The 20,991-nt window shown below is 39.6% G+C and overlaps 1 protein-coding gene across 3 annotated transcripts; it reads left to right on the forward strand.

The window, feature by feature from the left end:
• The first annotated feature begins 4,748 nt into the window (after positions 1–4,748).
• SHCBP1 (SHC binding and spindle associated 1) lies at positions 4,749–20,573 on the forward strand. Of its 3 annotated transcripts, none has more exons than XM_068693544.1 (13): positions 4,749–5,054; positions 5,562–5,732; positions 6,328–6,443; positions 8,007–8,215; positions 9,177–9,269; positions 10,274–10,507; positions 10,609–10,777; positions 12,192–12,312; positions 15,306–15,437; positions 16,379–16,497; positions 17,263–17,349; positions 17,711–17,846; positions 18,503–20,573. In XM_068693544.1, exons 1-13 carry the CDS (start codon positions 4,955–4,957, stop codon positions 18,928–18,930), a joined length of 2,115 nt encoding a protein of 704 aa, XP_068549645.1. In that variant the 5' UTR covers positions 4,749–4,954; the 3' UTR covers positions 18,931–20,573. The 3 variants fall into 3 exon arrangements, with proteins under 3 accessions (XP_068549645.1, XP_068549644.1, XP_068549643.1); XM_068693543.1 differs by having other exon boundaries at positions 4,785–5,054; positions 18,608–20,573; XM_068693542.1 differs by lacking the exon at positions 4,749–5,054 and adding an exon at positions 5,281–5,301.
• Positions 20,574–20,991: the final 418 nt, after the last annotated feature.

Below are 20,991 nucleotides of genomic sequence, written 5' to 3' on the forward strand. Positions count from 1 at the left end.
CAAAGGCTCAGTTTGCAAGGTCAGTCAGATGAAGCTTGCATTTCTGAAATTGAAGGAGTTAGTGATACCAGGCATGTTTGTGGTTAAGAGAAAATCAATACTCAGCAGACAAAATAGTATAACTCTTGAAACTATTTAGAAGTTTGCAATAAAAGAAGTGTCTATGCAGCATGTTCACGAAGAAGCCTATGTAGAGGACATTCTGAAAACTGCTTAAAACATAGAGAAAACAGTTCAGAAAGCATCCTCTGTTAATAAAGACAAGCAGCAATGCAAGCAGGTGATTTCCATCTCTAATTTTTCTGACTTCTGGAATTCAGATATACTGATCACAGTGATGTGGCTCTGTCTTTGATATATGTAGACATTTGGATGAAGAGAGAACTCACATGTGAAGCTCCAAAATAGTTCTTAAAAGAAAAAAGGGATTTGACTTTTTGAACGAATGAAGCTATACAGGTTTGCAGAAGTTTAATTGCTTTTCTAGTTACATTCAATTTATTTAGGATTACTATGATGAAATACCTGACAAAGAACATCAGTAATAGCTAATCTCCCAGCTAATTAACAGCAGTTTACAGTTCTATGATGCCATTCTTCCCCAGAGGTAAAAAGTGGTTTACAAATGAATTAATAAAACATATGCAGTTAAAAATATTATCTACATTTACTGGTTGGTAAATGGAGGCCTAGAGAGACTAAAGTGATTGCCATGGTAACAAAGGAAATTTGTGTCAAGACCAGAAAAACTATGCAGAATTTTTTTACTGTCTTACATACCAGTCTCTCTCTCTCCTTTTTTTTTTTTTTTTTTTTTTTTTTTTTTTTTTTCCCTTTCATGCCTTTGTATTGTTTCTTCCCCATCACTATGTGAATCTTTCTTGGCTTGTCTCAATTGCTTATTCCACACATATTTGATAGACATCTTCATATTTGCCAAGTCTTACATCAACTATTTTTTTTTTCAATACATGCAATAATATAATTTGATCTTTTGATATATTTTGTATTTTAAGGTTGCCCTGTAATGAGATGTGGTAAAGAAGATATTACTATTTCTGTAAGACATCTTAAAGCAGAAACAGCCTGTGTTCCCAACTGAGATATACATAATGATGATATGATACACATACAAAGGAGAACTAATACCAAGGGGTTTATCTTCTAGCACTGAATTAGAATAAAGATATTGTTTCTTTGGAGAGGAGCACTGGGTTAAAACACTCCACCATTCTTTCTGTAGGTTTTTAACTTTAGAATTGAGGTTCCAGTTGGCATGAACAGACACTGCCCCAGGGAAATCAGTGGCACATAATGGAGTTCTGGTTCCAAACCATCCAAGTAAGTTTGTATCCTATATATATTTCTGTGGACAGCGGTTTTTCCTTTGCAACCCCATATACAAAAAGAATGGCCAGGGAAATTTATTTCCACTGTATGCCAGTCTTGCTCCACATGGGCTCGCAGGCTGACTTGTATATGTCAGCTTTAGCAGCCCTTCTGCCTTTCTGCTCCTCTTAGCTGGGAGTGTGGATTACCACCAGCCTCGGTGACTGAATTGCACATATATTACTGGCAGGAACAATTGCAAAGCAGTTTCATTCAGAAGTGCGAGAGTTGAGTACAGACTTTCCTCCTTTCAAATAGAGATGTGTTCCTGTGTTCCAGGTAAATTTTTGCCAGTCCTTTGCACCTCACACAGACCAGTCATCACAACTCAAAAAAAAAAAAAAAAAAAATTAAGCCTGGAGAAAAGTACAGAGAAGAGCAACTAGTGAGATTAGGGGAATGGAGAGCCTGCTGTGCAAAAGAAAAAGAAAAAAATAAAAAAAAAAAAGAGAGAGAGAGAGGTAATTCCTGCCTAAGAATAAATTGGGCAGAAAAAACACTAAGAAAAACACTGTAGAAAGAAAAAGGGCTGTTAAAGCTTGAGAAAATAACTAATGGTTTGCATTGCGTGTGCACATTCGGGCTGGCAAATGGAAGGCTTTGAACAATAAGAGGACTGGGTTTCTATTTCACATATGAGGGGGAGAAAAAACTACTGCAGTGGAGTTTTTTGAGCACAATAGAGCTTGATCAGTCCATGACTTAGTTGCATGCAGTAGGAGAGGAGGAACAATCCCTGCTAGGACTGTGTTTCTTTGAAATATAACAGCTCTGTTGCAAGGGTCAGGGATAATTAACTCAACATTGTGGAAGCATCTCAGACAGTGGAACATGTTCTGCTGCAGCCATACTGAAAGGTGAACATCCCACCAAAGTAGGTTATGCCTAAGCACTGGAAGATGAGCTTCATCGTCTTGGTGGAATATCCCTTTTCCATCACTTTTCTTTCTAAACATCTTCTTCCCTTCCATTCCTATTGTGAAATTTCTTATTGTTGTTCCTCTGTTATTTGTCCTTTGGTTTAGACCATTTCTTACTCTTTTTTTTTTTTTTTTTTTTTTTTTTTTTTTTTTCCCCTATCTTTTCTACTATTACTCAATTCCTCCTGACTATGTACAGCCTGAATATAATTTTGCTGGTATGTGTTGCCAAGGTTGGATTCAAAACCCTTAGTCATTCAGTGAAGTTTTCTTCATGTCATAGTCATTCTTGTGTGAATATAATGAATGTGTGTTGCTTGCTGCAGAATCCCAGTGCTGTGTAATTGTAGCAAAGAACTGATGTAATTAACTGTATCACTTCTCTCCTTAGACATAAGAGATCCTGTTTCAAATGTAATACAATGTTCAATGGTATTGGAGGTTTTGTAGGAACAAACTCACAATTATTAATTACTTAAAACCTATCAATTTATAAACCCTTCACTTACAAACATATTCTGCTTTGAAGGCTGACCTCATCAAAACATAAGCTTTTGGGAGAAAGTTAGGTAATTTTAGTTAGAAAGTTAGTGTAATTTTGTAACTGATAGATCAAAACTATATGACTATTAGCTAAACGTGCATACCCAGTATAATAGTTAAGTTCTGCATACTGCAGAAAAGTCATGGGGACTAAGATATGCTTTTTTCTGCAGGGGTTACGATAGGCAAAGGTTGATTTCAGCAGATCTGTGGCAACCCTGATTTGTGTAATGTAGGGATAAATAGCGCTCTAGGTTTGCTGTGAATGTGTAAACTGGTACAGGCACGTGCTGCTGCTGCAAAAGCAATTAATATTTTGAAAGCTAACATGAAGAAACTCCAGCCTGGCAGCTGCTTAACCATGTGGTTAGAAATCTAAGGCAGCCCCCTCGTGGCCATTTAAGTTTTGAAGCAATTATGGTTTCAAAAAAACATTTTAAAATAGTCATTGCTTAGAGAAAAAATGAATGCCTCTCGCTGTAATGTTACACTCGTTAAAGGTGTTGATAACACCAACAACCTGTCATATTAATATTGTTTAAAAATACTTTTTTCGGGGTATGAATCTGAAATGATGGTATTTCCAGGAGCAGCTCTCTAAAACTTGCCTTATTACTTGTTATTACTGAATATGAGGAATGATGCTGCTAGTTAGCCTCATTTGCCCCTGTTTGAGGGTTAATTTGTTCCTATGGACAAGTAAATTACTATTGTTATTGTTGTTGTTATTATTATAATTATTATTATCATCAAAGGACTTGTAAATTCAAGCTTATACTAAAAACAGAAAGCTGCAACCTAAATCTTATGTATTCCCTAATATGGCCAACTTGGAGAAATGTCCTTGTAACTTATCCTCCAGGCTGTGTCTGTAAGATTTTGTTGGCAAGTCTGCCAGTGATGTGAGAATTAGCTTATTTTCCTTTGCAATAGAAGCATGTTTTATTGATAGAAACATGTATGCACTTAACTCTTCTTTGAAGGCAAGATTAATCTCTGAGCAGAAATGCCGCTGTATCCCTGTGCCCTTTAAAAGCAGGATTTATGAGGGACTTGAAAGCTGTCTAGATTTTGCACTGACCTGTGCCTATCTGTGTCTTTTACTCCAACACATATGCTCTGTTTTGCAGGTAATCCAGCAATTTTATTTCTTGATAAGACTGTAAGTATCAGTGTGCTTCAGATACACGGCATTCAACTTTATCTGGCCACGTATTTCAGAGTATCCCTGTTTCCCTGGCTGCTTTCAGAACCCACACGTCTCTCAGAAGGTGCCAGGCCTCTGGTGCCCAGCGCCTCGCTGCCTGGCTCCTCTTCTGAGCACCTGGCCCTGCAGCAAGCTCCTGGGCACGCGAGCGGGCTGGGCAGGGGCAGCCGGGGAGCTGAGGCCGTCCGAGGAGAGGCGAGACAAATACAAAGGAAAGGAAGAATCCAAGCACTTCAGAGCTCAAAATACAAAGTAGGTTGGAGAGCTGGGTCTTGAAGAGATGCAAGGCAGAAATGTGATGGGTGAGACACAAAAATGGGTGAGACACAAACTGGACAACAGGAGATTGAGGCAGTGAGAAAACTGAGGGGAAAAAACGCGTGCCTTGCTTTTTGAGTCGGCACATTTTGTGTTGCAACAGCTCAGAGCTATCAGCAAGGCGCGTGGCCTTGGCGTTCCGTGAAGCATTTGTGTGGCGAACTACTATTTTTTAATATTTCTGCGGCTGCGCGTGGCTGGTTCTTTCCTCAGGGCGCGCCGTGCGCTTGAAACACCCACACAGGCACGCGTGGCCCGGCGGAGCGCACCGCCCGCCCGAGGAGCACACCCGTGCCTTGTCCTCTGGGCGCAGGCTCGCTGCCGGGCTGGCCCACGGCGGGCGGGGTGAGCCCGAGCCCGAGCCCGAGCCCGAGCCCGAGCCCGAGCCCGAGGCCGCGCCCCGCGGACGGGGGAAGCTGCGGGCGCGGGGAAGCCGCCGAGGGGGCCGCGCCGCCGCCAGCCCCGCCTCACGGAGCCAACGGCCCGGCCGCCGCCCGCCCAGCCCCAGCCAGTCAGGGCGGCCGCTGGCGGTGACGTCGCGGAGCGGCGGTGGCGGTTTGAAAGCGGCGCGGGCGCCATGGACGGCTCCGGGCCGCAGGGGCAGGGGCAGGGGCAGGGGCAGGGGCAGCCCGGGCGCGCCGCCGACCCGCAGGAGCTCGCCGAGGAGGCGAAGCCAGGTGAGGGCCCGGGCAGGAGCAGCTGCGGCCGGGGCGGGTGTCGCTGGCGCTCGCTTTGGGAGCGAGTTAATGGCAGCGCGCGGACACCTTGGCTCTTGGGTACCCGTGTGCGGTGCCAGGCTGGTGTCTGTGGCTGCAGGCTTGCGAGCTAGGTTAAATTGTTCTGGAAGGGGTCTTGTGCTCTGGGGTCCTGTTAGCGCTGGTGCCAGGCATTGCTATCATAGCTGCTGGATTTGATCAGGAATGTGTAAGCGTAAACAATATTTTATTTACAGTGTGCGTGTGATATGGTTTTACAGGAGTTGTTTGAAAACTTTCTGAAATTATGCGTGATTAAAGTCAACTTTTCATTTTCAGTGTAGGAGGGCTTTTTGTTATGTGTTGTAGAAAGCAGATCTGTGATGGATCTTGGGCTGAACAGGAATTCTCTGGGAATAGAGGAGTGAGCGATGATTGCATCCGACTGACAACTTGTGGGATTTGCTTTGTTCCAACTCCTCTGTCCAGATCAGCTTCAGGAAGATGAGGATATCAGCAGTGACTATGGGAGTCGTGACAAACCAGGGACTGCTTTGGGACGGACTGTACCAGATGGGAATGCACTTCTTCCAGACATTTTTCATACTGATCGTCTTTTGTTTTATGAACGATTTAAAGCTTACCAGGATTACATTTTGGGTAAGAAGTTCCTTAGTGGAAAAGGAACATGTAGTCAGGTTTCTGAAATCATCCAGTTTAAGTGGAGTCAATTCTGTATTATACTGTGAGATATTCCTAAAAACAGGGGCTAGAAAACATGAAGTGTTTTGTGTTGCTGTTGGATTATCATATTGTAACTTCAGCTGCTCTAACTGGTAGAGCAGGAGGTAAGGGTTTTAACGTAAGTAAAAAAAAATCTGAGTGAACGAAAGGAGAAAACGCTAATGCTGGACTCTGTGCCTTGTTTTAATTGCCATTTCTAGAGCTTTTTTTCTTTAGTAAGGCTGCTTAGGATAAGGCAGAAGTTAACTGTTTAATAGTACTGGTGCTGAAACCCTCAATACCTAGGAGATTGAGTACTGCTTCTTCTGGAGAAGCACAAAACAGATGACTCTCTATCTCTCTCGCTACTGAGATAAGCAGCAAAAATACTGACAGTTATGAGCAAAATAGAATGAAGTCTGAGTTTAGATGAGTTAGAGGAATATATTAACTGTGAATTTCATTTATCAATGATTTTGAGGACTTTTCCTTCTTTTCCTGCATAACTGTACTGCTTTAATTTTCTTTTTAGCTGACTGCAAGGCTTCTGAGGTGAAAGGATTCATAGCTGAGTACCTGGAGAAGGTCCTTGAACCATCTGGATGGCAGGCAGTCTGGCGTACTAATGTGTTTGAGGTTGTCGTTGAGGTAAATGGAATGCAGTTGTTCAGCCATTTGTCTTCAATTAACATCACTTACCTCTCTAACAGGCAGATAATTTATCTATGAAGTTTATGAGCTAGTAGAAAATTATATCTTTTTAGTATCTAATTGTCAGTAATAGCTAGAGCAACAGGAATTTCTTTCAAAAGGAGCCTTATTCTGAAACACTATCTTGTGCACTGGTGTGCTTCCTTCACCTAAAAGTACGAGTATCAGATCACAGGTTCCAAACCTGCACGGGATACTCAAGACAGTGAGGCACTGTTCCTCCAAATGAGTTCTTTAGGGCCGCAGCATGTGTTGTAAATCCAGAAAGCCATGCACTAGATATACTTGCTATTTTTGGCATTGTTGCATTTTTTAACCTTGGAATTTGGCTGTTATTTGTTCTGCTATTTAAGTTAATTCTGCAGTTGAATTATAGTAGAATCAGTGAGGTAGGTGAATCTAATTTTCTTTGAGGCATCAACCTAAAATAAAGTGGCATTGATATCTTGCAAATAAGCTTGATCTGGTTCCATTGTGCTGATACAGTTTATCATCTGTGGTTTTTTGGACTTCGTATTCTTGGCAGGGTACGAAATGGATGATTATTGCTTTTGGGATAGGTTCATCGGTGCTAAACCAAAAAGTCTGTACAGCGTTTCTTTCAGGCTTTAACACATGGAAATGTGTTAAAACACTGCACAATCACCTTTACATGAGTTTCTGAAGTGCTGCACAAATGATTTTCAACCTCAATGTGGCAATACAAAGCCTGTGTAATTGGCCTTATGCGAAGGGGTTGTGACAAGAACATCTCACGTGGGCTAATTTCAGGGATACCTTTGCTAGTGTCTCAGTATTTTGGTGGCAGGACTATGCCTAAATGAAAGCAATATCTTCAAGGGGTCCTTGCTGAAGCGGGGGAAGGAGGATCCCAGTGCAGTGTGAGTGCGCTGTGAGGTTGGACGCGGTGGACGCAGAGGGGATAAGCACTCTTGGTTCAGAGCTGGTTGCTGAAATACAATTTTTTCAAATAACAGGCTCTGATCATTCATTATTTTTTTTTTTTGTTTGAACTTGGACATCCATTGTATGTTTTCAGAGGGGAAAAAGCTTTGAATTCCTTTGGCTTTTCAGCACAATTAATAACAAAATGGCTTTCACTGGTCCAGACCAACTCTGGGGTTTCTCTGTGTCTTGTGGGTACTTGGAAAAATGAGCTACAAAGGAGTTCATGAGAACTGTAAAGTATTGATTCAAGTCTGAAAATACTGCTTTTCCCTGTCTGAAAGAAAATATAATAGGGAAGCAATTTACTAGCCTTATATGGATGTTATGAGGGTTTCGAGATAAGTTGTGAATGTGAGGCTCCAAATCTTTTGGTCCTGAGAAGCTCAGCTCTGGGTTATCACTTCAGCTGACCAGGTTGCCTTTGCTGTACTGTGCAGTGTGCATTGATTTATGTGAGTCAACTGGCAGTTTGTGAGGCATGTCATGTTCACCTTCCTCAGCTGCATCTATCGCTCTGCCTAGGGAAATCCTAAGAGCTATTCGTTCCAACAGGTTGTTGACGTGGAGTACTGGGCTCTCAAAGCGGTTGTTCGACTCAGCGAGCCTTTCCTGTGTGAGGCACAGGTCAGCACCTTCACGTTGGAATGCATGCAGGAACTCTTGGAGCTGAAGGAGCGTCAGATCCCACTGCGGGAGCTGTGGGTTGTGTATGATGAGTCGGGAGAATTTGATCAGACAGCGCTAGCCGTGGAGCATGTCAGGTACAAAAACGCATAGGGTCTTATTTTGTCTTATGCAGCTGGAGTTGATAGCAAAAACACAAGGCCTGCTTTTCAGCAACTTACTCTCTGTGCCAAAAGGAGTAGGAGGAAGAAGAAGTCTCTGCATTGCTTTCCCTCTCTTCTCCACCCCAGTCTTCCTCGGGCTGTATCACCTTGTTGGCTCTAGTGTGGTGTTTCTTTCTATTCTGAAACTTTTTAATATCTCTTTCTCTTTTGTCTCATTCTTTCTTTTGCTGCAATTTGTCTCTTCCCCTAAATTTGCTCTTTCTTCATTAGGTGTCTGTTCACATCTTATTTATTCTACTTTCTTGTCCTTTCTTTATCATCTCTATCTGTTCCTCATCTCTCTCACAGTAATGTACTATGTGCTGCATGAAAAGTCTACAAATTAGCACTAGGACTGGATTAAAAAGATAAAACAGAAAGAAAGACTTCCTTGCCTAGAAAATAGGCTATGTTCCAGAAGTGGTGGGTGTGGAAGGAAAGAAGGAGAAGAGACTCGTTGTTTCAACCATTGCTCAGTAGTAGAGATATAAGCATGTATTATGGAAGTGACAAACTCCAGGTAGAAAGGAAATCTGAAGGATGTCTAGCCAAAAACAACTAGCCAAAAAGTGTCAGAATCCTGAGCGTGCAGGTCTTATTTTCAAATCCAGCTTTTAGTTATTCCATCTATTTTGGTGAAAGTCAATGAGACTCAGGCTGTTATAGATTTTTGAACTCGAAACACAAAATAAAATTGTTTATGCAGGTAACAACAGACAAGAAAGATAACTTTTGTGACTACTAAATAGCTCACAGGATGGTGACATGAAATGGGAGAGAGGTGATGTTTTGAGCTGAATTCTCAAATAGATTACATTCCTACTTCCAGTGGTTTTGTCTCTGCTTGAGTAAATCTGGCCTCCTTTTTGTTTAGACGCTTATTTTGTTTCAAAAGGTTCTTCTACCAACACATCTGGAGGTCCTGGGATGAGGAGGAGGAGGATGATTTGGATTACTTTGTGCGATGTGTTGAGCCTCGACTGAGATTGTAAGTGGTTCTTTGATATTATTAGGTAGAACCACAGGGAAAGGCAATGTGGGAATAGTGACAGACAAATTTCAAAGAAAACTCTTCACTAGTAAATCAAAGCAAGTCTGTTCTAGCAGCAGTCACTGACTGATGCTCAAATTTTTTATAGGAAGAGGGTGCAACTGAAATTGCTGCTCGAGTCCTGCATTTTTTTTCCCCTGTAATCCTTAACCTCCCATCAGATGGCGCTCCAAATCCAGCTATTGCCTCCTTTAACTTGTAGGCTATGAAATGTAATCCTAACTAAAGCTAGCGTGGAATGCTTTCATACCTTTGGGCATTGAATAAGAACCAGAATGGAACAGAATGTAAACAAAAACTTGTAAATTCGTCATGCTGAAGGAGGAGTGTGTTCATTTCTTTCCTTTGTGGGATTAGTTGGCATTAGGCTTACTGAAGGTGGATTTTTTTTTTTAATGCCATCTGGCTATATGAAACTGAAGCAGTGCACAAGAGCACAATCTGGTTAAAATTTTAAGGGTGCTAAATAACCAGAGCATACAATAAAATATGCCTGGGAAAGATAATTATAAGTGTTTCTTTTGCTGTATTTTTTTTCTGATGTTTGACACGGTATGTTTATGTTTTTCATGAGTTATTGCTCATTTCCTTTTTTAAAAATCATATAATTTAGTATGAGTATTTTGAAGTTTGTATGTCATTCAGTTGCATGCTTACAACTTTATTTACTCTAAACCTTTGTTTCAGAGTAAGCTTCAGATGACTGGTACCTATCCACCTTTAAAAATTATATACTACTTAGAGAAGAATGTAATATACTTGTGTGTGTCTGAGGGTTTTGGTTTTGCTGCTTTTAAAAAAAACACCATAGTGTTGGTGCAGACTGCAGAGAGTTTTGACTTCAGCACTGGTATAGAACTTCTCAGGTTCTCTGTGGGTTTGCATTTGATCTTTCAAAATTGGAAAGGGGAAATACACTGACCCCTTGTTCTGAATTGCAGGCATTATGACATCCTCGAACACCGTGTGCCTTCTGGGCTTGTTGCTGATTACCAGAATTACTTGTCTCAAGGTGAAGAGCTCTACAGGAAGTTCTTAGACGTGAGGAACAGCATATCAAGCAGTGATTCAGACTCTGAAGTAGAAAACGTCTCCATGGTGGAGGGACTTCAGTTGTATGAGAAAATAGAGCACTTGAAACAAAAGCTAAAACTAATTGAGAATCCACTGCTGAGGTACTTAGTGGGTTTAATGCAAGGAGGAGATCCCATGTGGGAAAGTGTGTGTAGAAAATTCTTTACTGAAGAAATCACTGATGGCTTTGCTCATGTTTTAGGTATGTGTTTGGTTACCAAAAATACAGTGGTCTCCAAGCTAAAGGACGGAGGCCAACAGGAACCAAGATCACTCATGTTGTGTCTTCCACCATGATGGCAGGTCTGCTGCAGTCATTGATAAGGGACAAACTTTGCCCTGAATCTTGTGGCGAAGAACTAGAAATACAGGTAAAGTAACAGCAATGGTCTGTTTGCCGTTACTCTTTTCTCCTCAAGAAACCACATGGAAGGATAAGTTAATTTGTCATTTGGAAGATATTGCATTTGCACGGTGCTTTTTTTTTTTGCCAGTCTAAAAAGAGCTCTTTAAACAATAAATGATATGTTTATGATAAGTTGTAATGATAAGTTGTCAATAATTTCTCCTAATTTGTCTGCTGAGTACTTCATAGGAGCAGTGAGGGGGGGAGGGGGGAAACAAGCCTTCTGTAGTAATTCCATAATAAAATGTGCTAAGGTGTAATACTTATATTTTGAGATACCCATTTCTTTTGATGTTAATAATAATGAGATCGGGTTTCAAGAATGAAATGTTCTGTTGCTCTGCTTCTGTGTAGGGAATTTATTTACTTACTAAGAACAAATATACTTAATTAAATTCAGCTAGGACTTAGCACTTAAGTGTTTAAGAATAGTCTGGAACTGTAGTTGGACCATGCTCTTAGAAGCATGGTTGGATTTTTTTTATTTTTATTTTTTGGGGTCGTCCTTTGGAGACCCAGGAGTTTCTCTATGATCCTCGTGGGTCCATTCCGACTTGAGATATATTATGATTCTTATGAATCCTTGGGCGTAAACGAAATTGCTTGCTGTATTGTGGTCATGTTTGTGAATTGCAGGTGGGCAAAACAGACCCAAAGTGAAACTCTTGAATTAACTCTTGGGTGATAAATCTGATTTTTCTCAGCAACTGAAAAATTCTTATACAATGCTTAGCATGGAATTTACTGGAAAGCAATAAATGTGCAATTTTTCTGTACTATTTTTTACCCTTCAGTACAGAATGGCAATACTTGAGGAGGACATTAACCTGGGTTCTTTAGGCATTGATTCACTTTTTTTTTTTTTTTTCCCAAGAAAAAGTGCCATGTGGACCCTGTATTTGCCATTGTAATGGCTAAATGCTGTTTTGGAGTGACGTGTTCCAGGAGTGAGGAGTTACAGTGGTGTTTGGCCAAGCTCAAATCTAATAGCTGAGTTGCTTGTAGTTTATTTTCTTTTTCTTCTGTCATGTCTTTAGTAATTTATACAAGTCACTTGAAGCAGAATTCAAATGTTGGCCTGGAATCCAGGCCATATCGAGGTCTGCTTTCTGGTGCATATGTTCTTCAATCTGCCACTGCCCCATTTTTCTCATGGGGGGATGGACATAACACAAAGGAATGCTTTGAGGCTTTTTTTTTCCAGAGAGTGCTATGATTCTTGAATTCAAAGTAGAAATTGCATATTATTGGTTCCATTAAAAAGGGCTTCTTTTAAGCAAAAGCAGCAACACTTAATTGAAGAAAAAGCTTTTAGGGCATAAATGCATCCATTTTATAGCATTTTTTAGGAGCTGATTATATTGTTTTTTCTCTTACAGTTTCACAATGATCCACTGGCAGCTGTAAGTGCTTGTTACGAAGGAGACACAGTCATCATCTGTCCTGGTCATTATGTCGTAGATGGCGTGTTCTGCATTGCTGATTCTGTTGAATTAGAAGGTAGGGGACTTGCTAGAATAATGGTCCTTAAAATAAAGTCTTTAACTTAGCTCTGCTTAAAGGTTTGTTATATTTTTGCAGAGTTTGGCTGGAGCATTTATTTTTTTTTTTCTTTGAACTGTTCCTATTTCTGCTTGAGGAGCTGTGTCTATTTCAGGAAGGAGTAAGCCGTTTCATTACCCATGATCATTTCTGCAAATAAGTTTTAACTTTTGCTGATTAATGGCAAATTCGCTATTTCCTCCTAACTATTTGCCTGGATAGATCCTGGTTATATAAATACTAGAGGGGATCCAACAGCAACACAAGTGTGTTGATTTTTAATTTAATAAACACTAAAATCATTCTGGAGAGGTCTCAGTTTCTAAAGTATTTGGGAGAGGTCCTTGTTTTCCTTTGCTTGTCTTGATCTGCCTCAGAGGCATAGTCAGACTCACTGTCAGGGTAGAACTGGTAAATACAGAGAAAAAGCCAAGTGCTATTCAAACTTAGTTTATGACATTTGTTGCATGTCAGCTATGTGTGTGGGGGCTACTGATGTGGATCTGTGCATTATGTGAAGCACATATACAGAGAGTGCTATTGGCTTAATATGCCCTTTTATGCTGTAGAAGTGGATGCAGCATATATGTTTTTCTCTCAAAATATTTGTTTGAAATACTTTTATCTTGCCTAGGATATGTTGCTTTCTCTTCCTCACAATTCTTGTTTCCTCAGCATAATGTCTCTCCTTTAGGTATGCATGCTGGTGCAGTGTAATGGTCTGTGTATCACTGGGGCTTGTGCAGCTGTTCAGATGCTTCTTCAGCTGCATTTCTTATCTTGTCAAAGCTGCATAATGGGGAAGGCTGGGAGTTTAATTTCCTGCTGTTCTGGATTGTATTTTTCTTGTCCTTATTTTATGAGTATCGTTTTCTTTCTTGCCCTTCTCTTGTGTGTGCCTGGTTTGCATAGAAATGAATGCTGATGGACAATGCACCTGCAGGATAAAGGAGCTCAAATTGTTTTATTTGTCTTCAAAATGGCATTGTTCTAAAATTGTGAGGGGACAACTTCTTTTGTAGTTTTGAGGAAACGGGAATGCAAATGGTGAAATAGCACACCTATTAAAGGATGAGCTACTCTATTTTAAGGAGCAAGGCATATAACTGTATCTTTAGTACAAACCACTCTCTGGGTAATGAATATGTCAGGGTGTTTAATCTTCTTATATGGACTTCTGTTAGAAGTTTTTATGGCAGCAACAGCAGCTGAAAACATTTGAAGTAAGAGCATCAAGAAAAATTCTGCTGGTGCTAATCTGAATAGTTGGATGTTTTGGTGGCTTTTTTTGGGATGAAAGGGTGACTCATCAAAGAAATAATGTTGTTTTGCTTAGTAGAGATTTTATTTCTTTTCCAGTCACTGTGCAAGCCAGTACTAAGGTTGAAAGTACGAGGATTAGTAAGTCAGGGATAAACAAAGACTTACAAGAACTAAGTAAAGTTAAAGCAGTAACAGATGCAGGAAGCCCTAGTCAGGATAACTTTAGCACTTGACAAAAAAAATGTAGCAAAGGTACTGAAGAACTTTGCTCCACCTTGTTTAATAGTTTAAGCTGGAAAGGAACCTGTAGTATCAACCCATCCAAAACCCATGATCAGTGTTACTGGATGACAATTGCCTGTAGCTCCTGGGGAGTCCCTTAACTTACAGGCAGGGCATACGGCCCTGACCTGGCTGGGTATTGACTACTATTTGATATCAGGTGAATCATTCCTTCTCTGTTCCTTGTCAACAGCTTCCTTTACTGCTAGAGCTGCTGCTTCAGAAGTGAAGCAAATTAAAAGCTTTGTTAGAAAATCTGTAGGTACTCTGTAGGACAATTATTCCTAAAGCTTTTTCCACTGTTGTGTAGTTAGACTGGATCTGCTATTTACGGTCCCACAATGCTCTTTACATACTGGAAGTAAACTGCTCCCTGCCACCTCCTCCCTAGCAGCACTGGAAAAAGATTCCTGGGTAGTATAGTGTACTTAAGTGTCAGTCACTCAACTACATTAAATCTGCTGTCTTTAAAACTTTCTCCCAACTCTTGTTCAAAGGCTCTTTTTTTTTTTTTTTAACCTTTCTACTTGCACATTAGAGTATTTATTTATGTACTTGGTTAAAAGCTAGCATCCTGTTCAGGCACTTCTTATCTAAGCTTCTGTGTGTGTGTTCAGAAAATGATAGGACTCATGCTGCTCTAATAGATGTTGCATTATTGCTTTCCTTATCATGATTCTTGGCAGTGACAAGCAGTAAAAGCTTTACATGCTCATAAATTGCCCTGTAAGTGGTTGAACGCTGACAAGTGTGGATGGCTTTAGTAAATCAATGCTGGCATATGCTTTTGAAAGTTTCCTTTTTAATCTGAATTAATCTGGAAGTCCCTGTAACACTGGAATGTCAAGTATTGACCCAGGCTTCTCTAAATAGAGAAGCTGAGTTAAGTTTAGTAACAATGGGGAGTCCTTTGCACTTGTTTCCTTGCTTTCTGATGGGGACTGCTTCTCCCTGCTCCCTGTGCTATTTGGAGCCTCTGCCTGCTGCAGTGAGCTGCTGTACTGGAAGCAGGCTGCGGGTGCCCATTGTGGCTGTGGTTACTGCACCTCCATACCATGGTGCAGTCTGGGGAATAAGAACTTTGCCCTCAGCAAGTGTTAGTCCTTTGTTTAACTGGCTAAAATAACTGTATTTTATTATATTATGTGTCTGTCATTCAAGGAAGGGAACTTTTTGAGTTTGGTTGTTTTTTGTTGGTGGTGGAGTTTTTTGAGCACCTGGGTCTTGGTATACAGGAGATGTACATGTAAGGTGTGCCATGGCCACTGGGGGAAAAATCCTGTTCAAGATACTCAAGGATATCTCGAGTTCCAACCCTCTCTTACCTCATCTGAATGTCTGCTTAGGTACCGAGCATCTGATTACCAGTTACTCAACAAACTTGTGTCTTTCACCTCTGCTTTCAGGCTATGGCCTGCCAGATGATATTGTGATAGAAAAGCAAGGGAAAGGAGACAACTTTGTTGACTGTACAGGAGCCAACGTAAAGATCTCCAATTTGAAGTTAATACAACATGATGCTGTGGAAGGGATTTTAAGTAAGTATAAAAGTATCTTGAACTTTTCGTGAATCTTTTATAATTTTCTATTAAAATTAAGTCAGGGATCCACTCTTACAATTTACTGGTTTTAACAAAATACTGTAGGAAAGAATCCTACGGATGTAAATGTTAAGGCTTCCTTTTTGTTTCTTTCCCACTTGCTTATAATGTGGACATCAAAATAACTTCTGTTGTTTGTACTTTCAGGTTGTTGTGGCTCTTAGGCTTTATTCTTATTTTTGGATAAGATAATTTGTCTTAATGTTTCGGCTGTTATGGCAGCCTGACTGACCACTGCAGAGCCTCTGCCAGGCTGCCTGGAAAAGGAAATAATTTCTCTTTCCACAAAAGAACTCCCATGACAGTATTCACCTGTAGCTGAACCCAACCAGCTCTCCATTGAGGAATGGCATAGACTTTAGAAATAGTATAGACCTTTGTTTACTAAAAACACATTTGAACTGCCATTCAAATAATCCCAAGTTTTATCCAGTGAGTTTGGCCATGACCTTCTGTCTTTTCAGAAGGTGCTAATTAATACTTTGCCTTGACAGACATTTATTTGTTTTTAAATGTTTTAAAATGTTTATTAATACCCATATATTTGTATTTAATATATTATTAATTCAGAGGATTCTTAGGCGTATAGAAAAAAGAATCATTGTTGTCACTTTCAAACAAACAAACAAAACCACCCAAAACTAAAACACTTCTAAGACAAATCTTTGACTATGGTTCCCTTACAGTTTTTCTGCTGATATTAGGAAAAACAGTGTGAGTTCCAACTACGCATGGGCAAATCAATAAAATTAACATAACGTATGATTAAAATGATCATTTTCTCACACTGTAGAAAACACTACAAGTCCATGTACCTGTAGGAGGGATTTGCCTTTGCGTAACCAATTCATTTAACAATATTTGTTGTCTGTGTATAGGTGTCCATCAGGGGAAAACTACTCTGGAGAATTGTGTGTTACAATGTGAAACTACAGGCATAACAGTGCGAACATCAGCTGAGCTGTTAATGAAAAACTCAGATCTGTATGGTGCCAAGGTACAAATGAATTCTTAACTCTGGCTATTTCCTAAATTAAAATAAAGGGTTCTGGTTTGAAATAATACTTCAGTAAAGGGGTGGTTTCTGTCACTCTTAAGAGTACCTTTAAAAAGTGTCTTGGACAGCTTTGTGTTAATAGGTTTAAGAAATTGTTTACAGTGGTCTTGTGGCCTTCAATAGTATCTAGTGAAGTATCTTATGTTGATTTTTATGTGATGATATGAAAATGATACAGTTACAGGGGATATCTATGAAATAATGACTGCTGCCTTGCTGGACTTATTCTTGTCCTGCAATACCTTTAATGTGATTTTTTTGTTTGTTTTCCTTGCACATAAGTAATTTTCTAATTAAACCATGTATTTGGCAAATGAAATGCCCTTTTTGGACACCTTATCCATTGATTCTTACAGAATGATGATAAACACAGAATTGAACTCTGAATAGGGCACTTTGGAGAATGATGGGGCTTTGAGTGTTGGGGTGGATGACTAAAGATCAATAAAGCAGTGCAAAGTTGCGTGGTTACTCCTTGCCAGAGATTTTTATGGGCTGGTGGCAATAGTATTATTCATGGAGCCTCAACGTTCGTATTACTGCTCAAGTTAGTTCACAAAGCTGTGGAGCTGGGGTGGTAACGCAATTTTACCTTGTGCAGCTGGTGAATGAGCACAAAGATCCGTAATGGAGTTGTCAAGCCAAACTGTAAATGTGCCCCAAATTATTTATGTTTTGTGAACTGCAATCTGTTTTATCTTGTAGGGTGCTGGTGTGGAAATATATCCAGGGAGTACGTGCACCCTGTTAGACAATGGCATACATCACTGCAAGGAGGGAATACTTATAAAGGTCAGTTCAAAGCATAATGCACTTTTTTAAAATTAAAAAATAAATATATATTCTTCTTAGCATTCAATTCTTATAGCTGTTAGAATTGATGCAATGACTGCTGTTTAAATTGGCTTATAAACTTGCTGCTTTGTGTGTCACGTCTAATGATGATGGTGCTTGTTGTTTGCCTTGGGTTGGTACACCAAAGCAATATATTTGTTTTATTCCTTATCTGTCAGAAAGAAAATCCCTTTTGCACTGTCACTGGTATTGGCTAGCATGTTATTAGCCTATCCAGAGAACTGACTATCCAAAAGTGGAAAGGTTTGCATCCCTTTAGCTGGACATAACATGCTGGATGTCTGTTTCTTTGCTGTAGAACTTCTTAAATGAACGTTATGAGATCCCCAAGATAAGCATGGTCAATAACATGATCCATAATAATGAAGGATATGGTGTGGTCCTGGTTAAACCAACAATTGCGTCTGATGTAGAGGATGCTTCAGCAATGAAAGGTATTTTTCTGACTTCCTATAAGTAAATCGTAAAAACATTATATAGCATACCTATGTTTTTAGATTGCCTAATCCATAATTGAATTTTAAATTTTCTTATGATCTGTAATTTGATTCATCTTAAATCTTCATCTTCAGCAAATTCCATTGTTCTGATAGTTATGGATTATAAACTTCAGACAAATCCTGTGAATGTCTATGCTCCATGTCATGTGGATGCTTACACTTTTAAAGTCCTTAGACATTTGATCTATGCTCCTGATGAACCAGAGCCTGTGTAACTCATGGGCTACCTGAGTCATACAGAAAGAAGAGTGTAATCAGCAAGAAAGCAGCTATAGCTTCTCTTATAGCTGTTCTGGTTCATAGTTCTCTGCAGTTTTCTTCCTTTGTACACTAGATCTGAGACATGGATTAGCCCAGTCTCCCAACACAGAAATTGTTTTCTGCAGTAAATGAAATGTTAACAACTCTATTTCTCTTTTTATGTCTTAATCAAGGAGTGTCATGGTCTTAAGTGCAGTGTGTAAACCCACTGTAACTTTCTCTATTATCATTATCACTTGGCAGCCTGAAGTCATCACAAGAAGAAAACTCTTCTTTAAGTATCATATGCTGTATTTGAAATATATGGCTGACATTAAATTGTTTTCCAGAAAGTATGGGTGATGCAAATGTTAAGACTGAAGAAAACATAATTCCAGGAGTTTTAACTGATTTGGCTGTTTTGAGGATGACATTCTCATTGTTTCCTGACTTAGGGAATACACAGCCTACCTTGTCAGGTGATGGGAGAGCATGTGTAGAGGGCTTCAGACAAGAAGAACTACCTGAATGTGTGACTGATGAGTTGGAGCTTTATGAGCAAATTGAGACTTCTGAACAAACTGAAGGCAATTATGAAATTGCAAATGAACTTGGTGCTGCTTCTGTGAAGAAGAACCAGATGCACAAGAAAAGGCTGAGTAAACTGGGAATCACAGAAGCTGATGACAACTTAATGTCACAGGAAGTGTTTGTTTCTATTGTGGGCAATCAGTTCAAATGGAACGGGAAAGGGAGTTTTGGTACATTTCTCTTCTGACTGTCCTGCTCCTAGTGGCATTGCAATAAGAAATTTGCACAAGCTGTTATTTTCACTCCTGCTTTCCAAGGAGTTAACATGTTCTATCAGCCTTCCATAACATTACTAGAATGTGACAAATATTTATTGACAACGTATATATTGCATGTGGAAGCTTCACTTCTTTGCTGCAAGCATGGACAACATGGTAGAAAGCAGAACTCTGCTTGTCGACATACTTGTTCGTTGCTAGCTCTGATGAATTTTGTAGTATATTTATTTAACCTCTCTTAAAAAATCTTCCAAAAAAAGGTTCACCATGGAAGAGTGGCTGACAAATGTACAGCAATAATTGGTACACCTGCCTCCATATGTTTGTAAAAGCACAACTAGTCTGCGGTGACTCCTATGAGAGACTGACTGAATTTGTATGTTGAACAGAAGCTAGTGAAATGTTATTATGAAATGTAGTAGTTAGCTGCCATGCTTTATACTTGAAGGATTTTTTAGGGAAGTTAGCATCTGGAAACTTAGCATCATTCAGTCAGCTTTGTGTGCCATCTGTTTACTTCCAACAGCAACCCCTGCCTATGCAACTTTTCCTTAGGGAAGACAGCATCAAAATAAACTATTAACATGAATAAGGAGCAAACAAAACAGCTATTTGTGACTGTTAGTTTTGTTCCTACTGTATATTTCTGTGCCTTATTCTACAATATTTAACACTGCTCTGCCTCTTGTAGCAGCAGAGGTATTGGAAATAAATGGAAAATTAAAAATACTTTGCACTGAAATCTCATCAGCACACAGCTGTGGAACATTCTGCAAAACAAAGGCGTTTCAGTGTCTTACTGTTGTTCTAAGTCGTTTCTTGAAAGAAGACTTGAATGGACTGCCTGAATGAAGACTCTTCCTTTTCAGTGCCTCCTTGATCCTTAATTGCAAATCCAAATGCCTTATTACAAATTTTTATGCTGTCTTTGGTTATTGTAGATCAGTTTTTGAAGTGATATGTGGAAGTACATGTGAGAAGATACTCAAAAGTGGTGCAGGATGTCCTGTACAATATGGTATTAAGAAGGAGAAAGCATGTTGCCAGCAAATAGAATTCAGAATAGTTCCTGCAAGTAGCTTAGCAGGTATATACCTTCGCTGGAAATGCAGTGTGTTGCCTAAGGTGGATGTCAGTCATCTGCTCCAGGTTTTTCACTCCGTCTGTTTCTTAAACTACAGTGAGAATCAAAATTCACTTCAGTACATAGTTTGTGTGAGCAGAAGATGTGAAGAAAAAGAAGAAATGTATGTTAGAAGCTTTTTTTTTTTTGTTTTGTTTTTTTTTTTATAAACCATGGAACATTAATTGCAGCTTTCTTATCCCACTGCTTCTGGCTTTGTTCTGCTCAGGGCACACGACTTCAGGACTGCACTTTGAGTTTTAATGAGACTGAAAACCATGACAGTGTCTCCTCCTGCACAAACCAGCAAATATTTACATTTTAGAGACTCTAAAGAAATACTTGAGTCAGGTGAAAACCCACTGCTCAAGCTAGCGCTAGTATAATATCTTAGGCTATTCATCAAGTCACATGCCATGTTTAATGCTTTGATATTATGCCTTTATTTCCTGAGTGTAATACTAATTAAATAACTGGGCCTAAAACTGATGTTGTTGTTCTTTTATCTTTTTCAAAACCATGATTTTCCTTGAGTGAGCTGCCTTCATGATGTGTACACAGTATTTCTTTCTCTTGCAATTCATCTTAAAGCTGTCCTTTTTTTTTTTTTTAAAAAAAAAAAAAAGCTTATCTACCTTTTTAAAATTCAGTTTTAAGTCAGGGAAGGTACAAGTTAAAATATTCATCTTCTGCTTTCAGTACTGCAACTAGTTTGCCTGTGCCAGAGGCTGATGTTGATTTTGTTATGCAGGTTGTCAGAAGCTGAAGGATCAAAATGTGAAAAGATGAGTCTGCTAATAAAACTTTGAGCCACTTCCTTTGTGCAGCAATTATGAAATTGTAGCTTGGTTCTTGATGATACTTGAACCTTGAAGGACAAAAGTGAATGGAGTCTTTTCCTCTCTGT

The sequence above is a fragment of the Anas acuta genome, chromosome 10 (genome assembly GCF_963932015.1).
Source record: "Anas acuta chromosome 10, bAnaAcu1.1, whole genome shotgun sequence".
NCBI classification, from domain to species: domain Eukaryota; kingdom Metazoa; phylum Chordata; class Aves; order Anseriformes; family Anatidae; genus Anas; species Anas acuta.

Excerpts from the sequence above, each read along its gene's own strand:
- SHCBP1 (XM_068693544.1), top strand. The coding sequence starts at position 4,955 with ATGGACGGCTCCGGGCCGCAGGGGCAGGGGCAGGGGCAGGGGCAGGGG. Across the intron at positions 8,216-9,176 it reads CTAGCCGTGGAGCATGTCAG|GTTCTTCTACCAACACATCT; the intron begins GTACAAAAACGC and ends TTGTTTCAAAAG. Across the intron at positions 9,270-10,273 it reads GTTGAGCCTCGACTGAGATT|GCATTATGACATCCTCGAAC; the intron begins GTAAGTGGTTCT and ends TCTGAATTGCAG.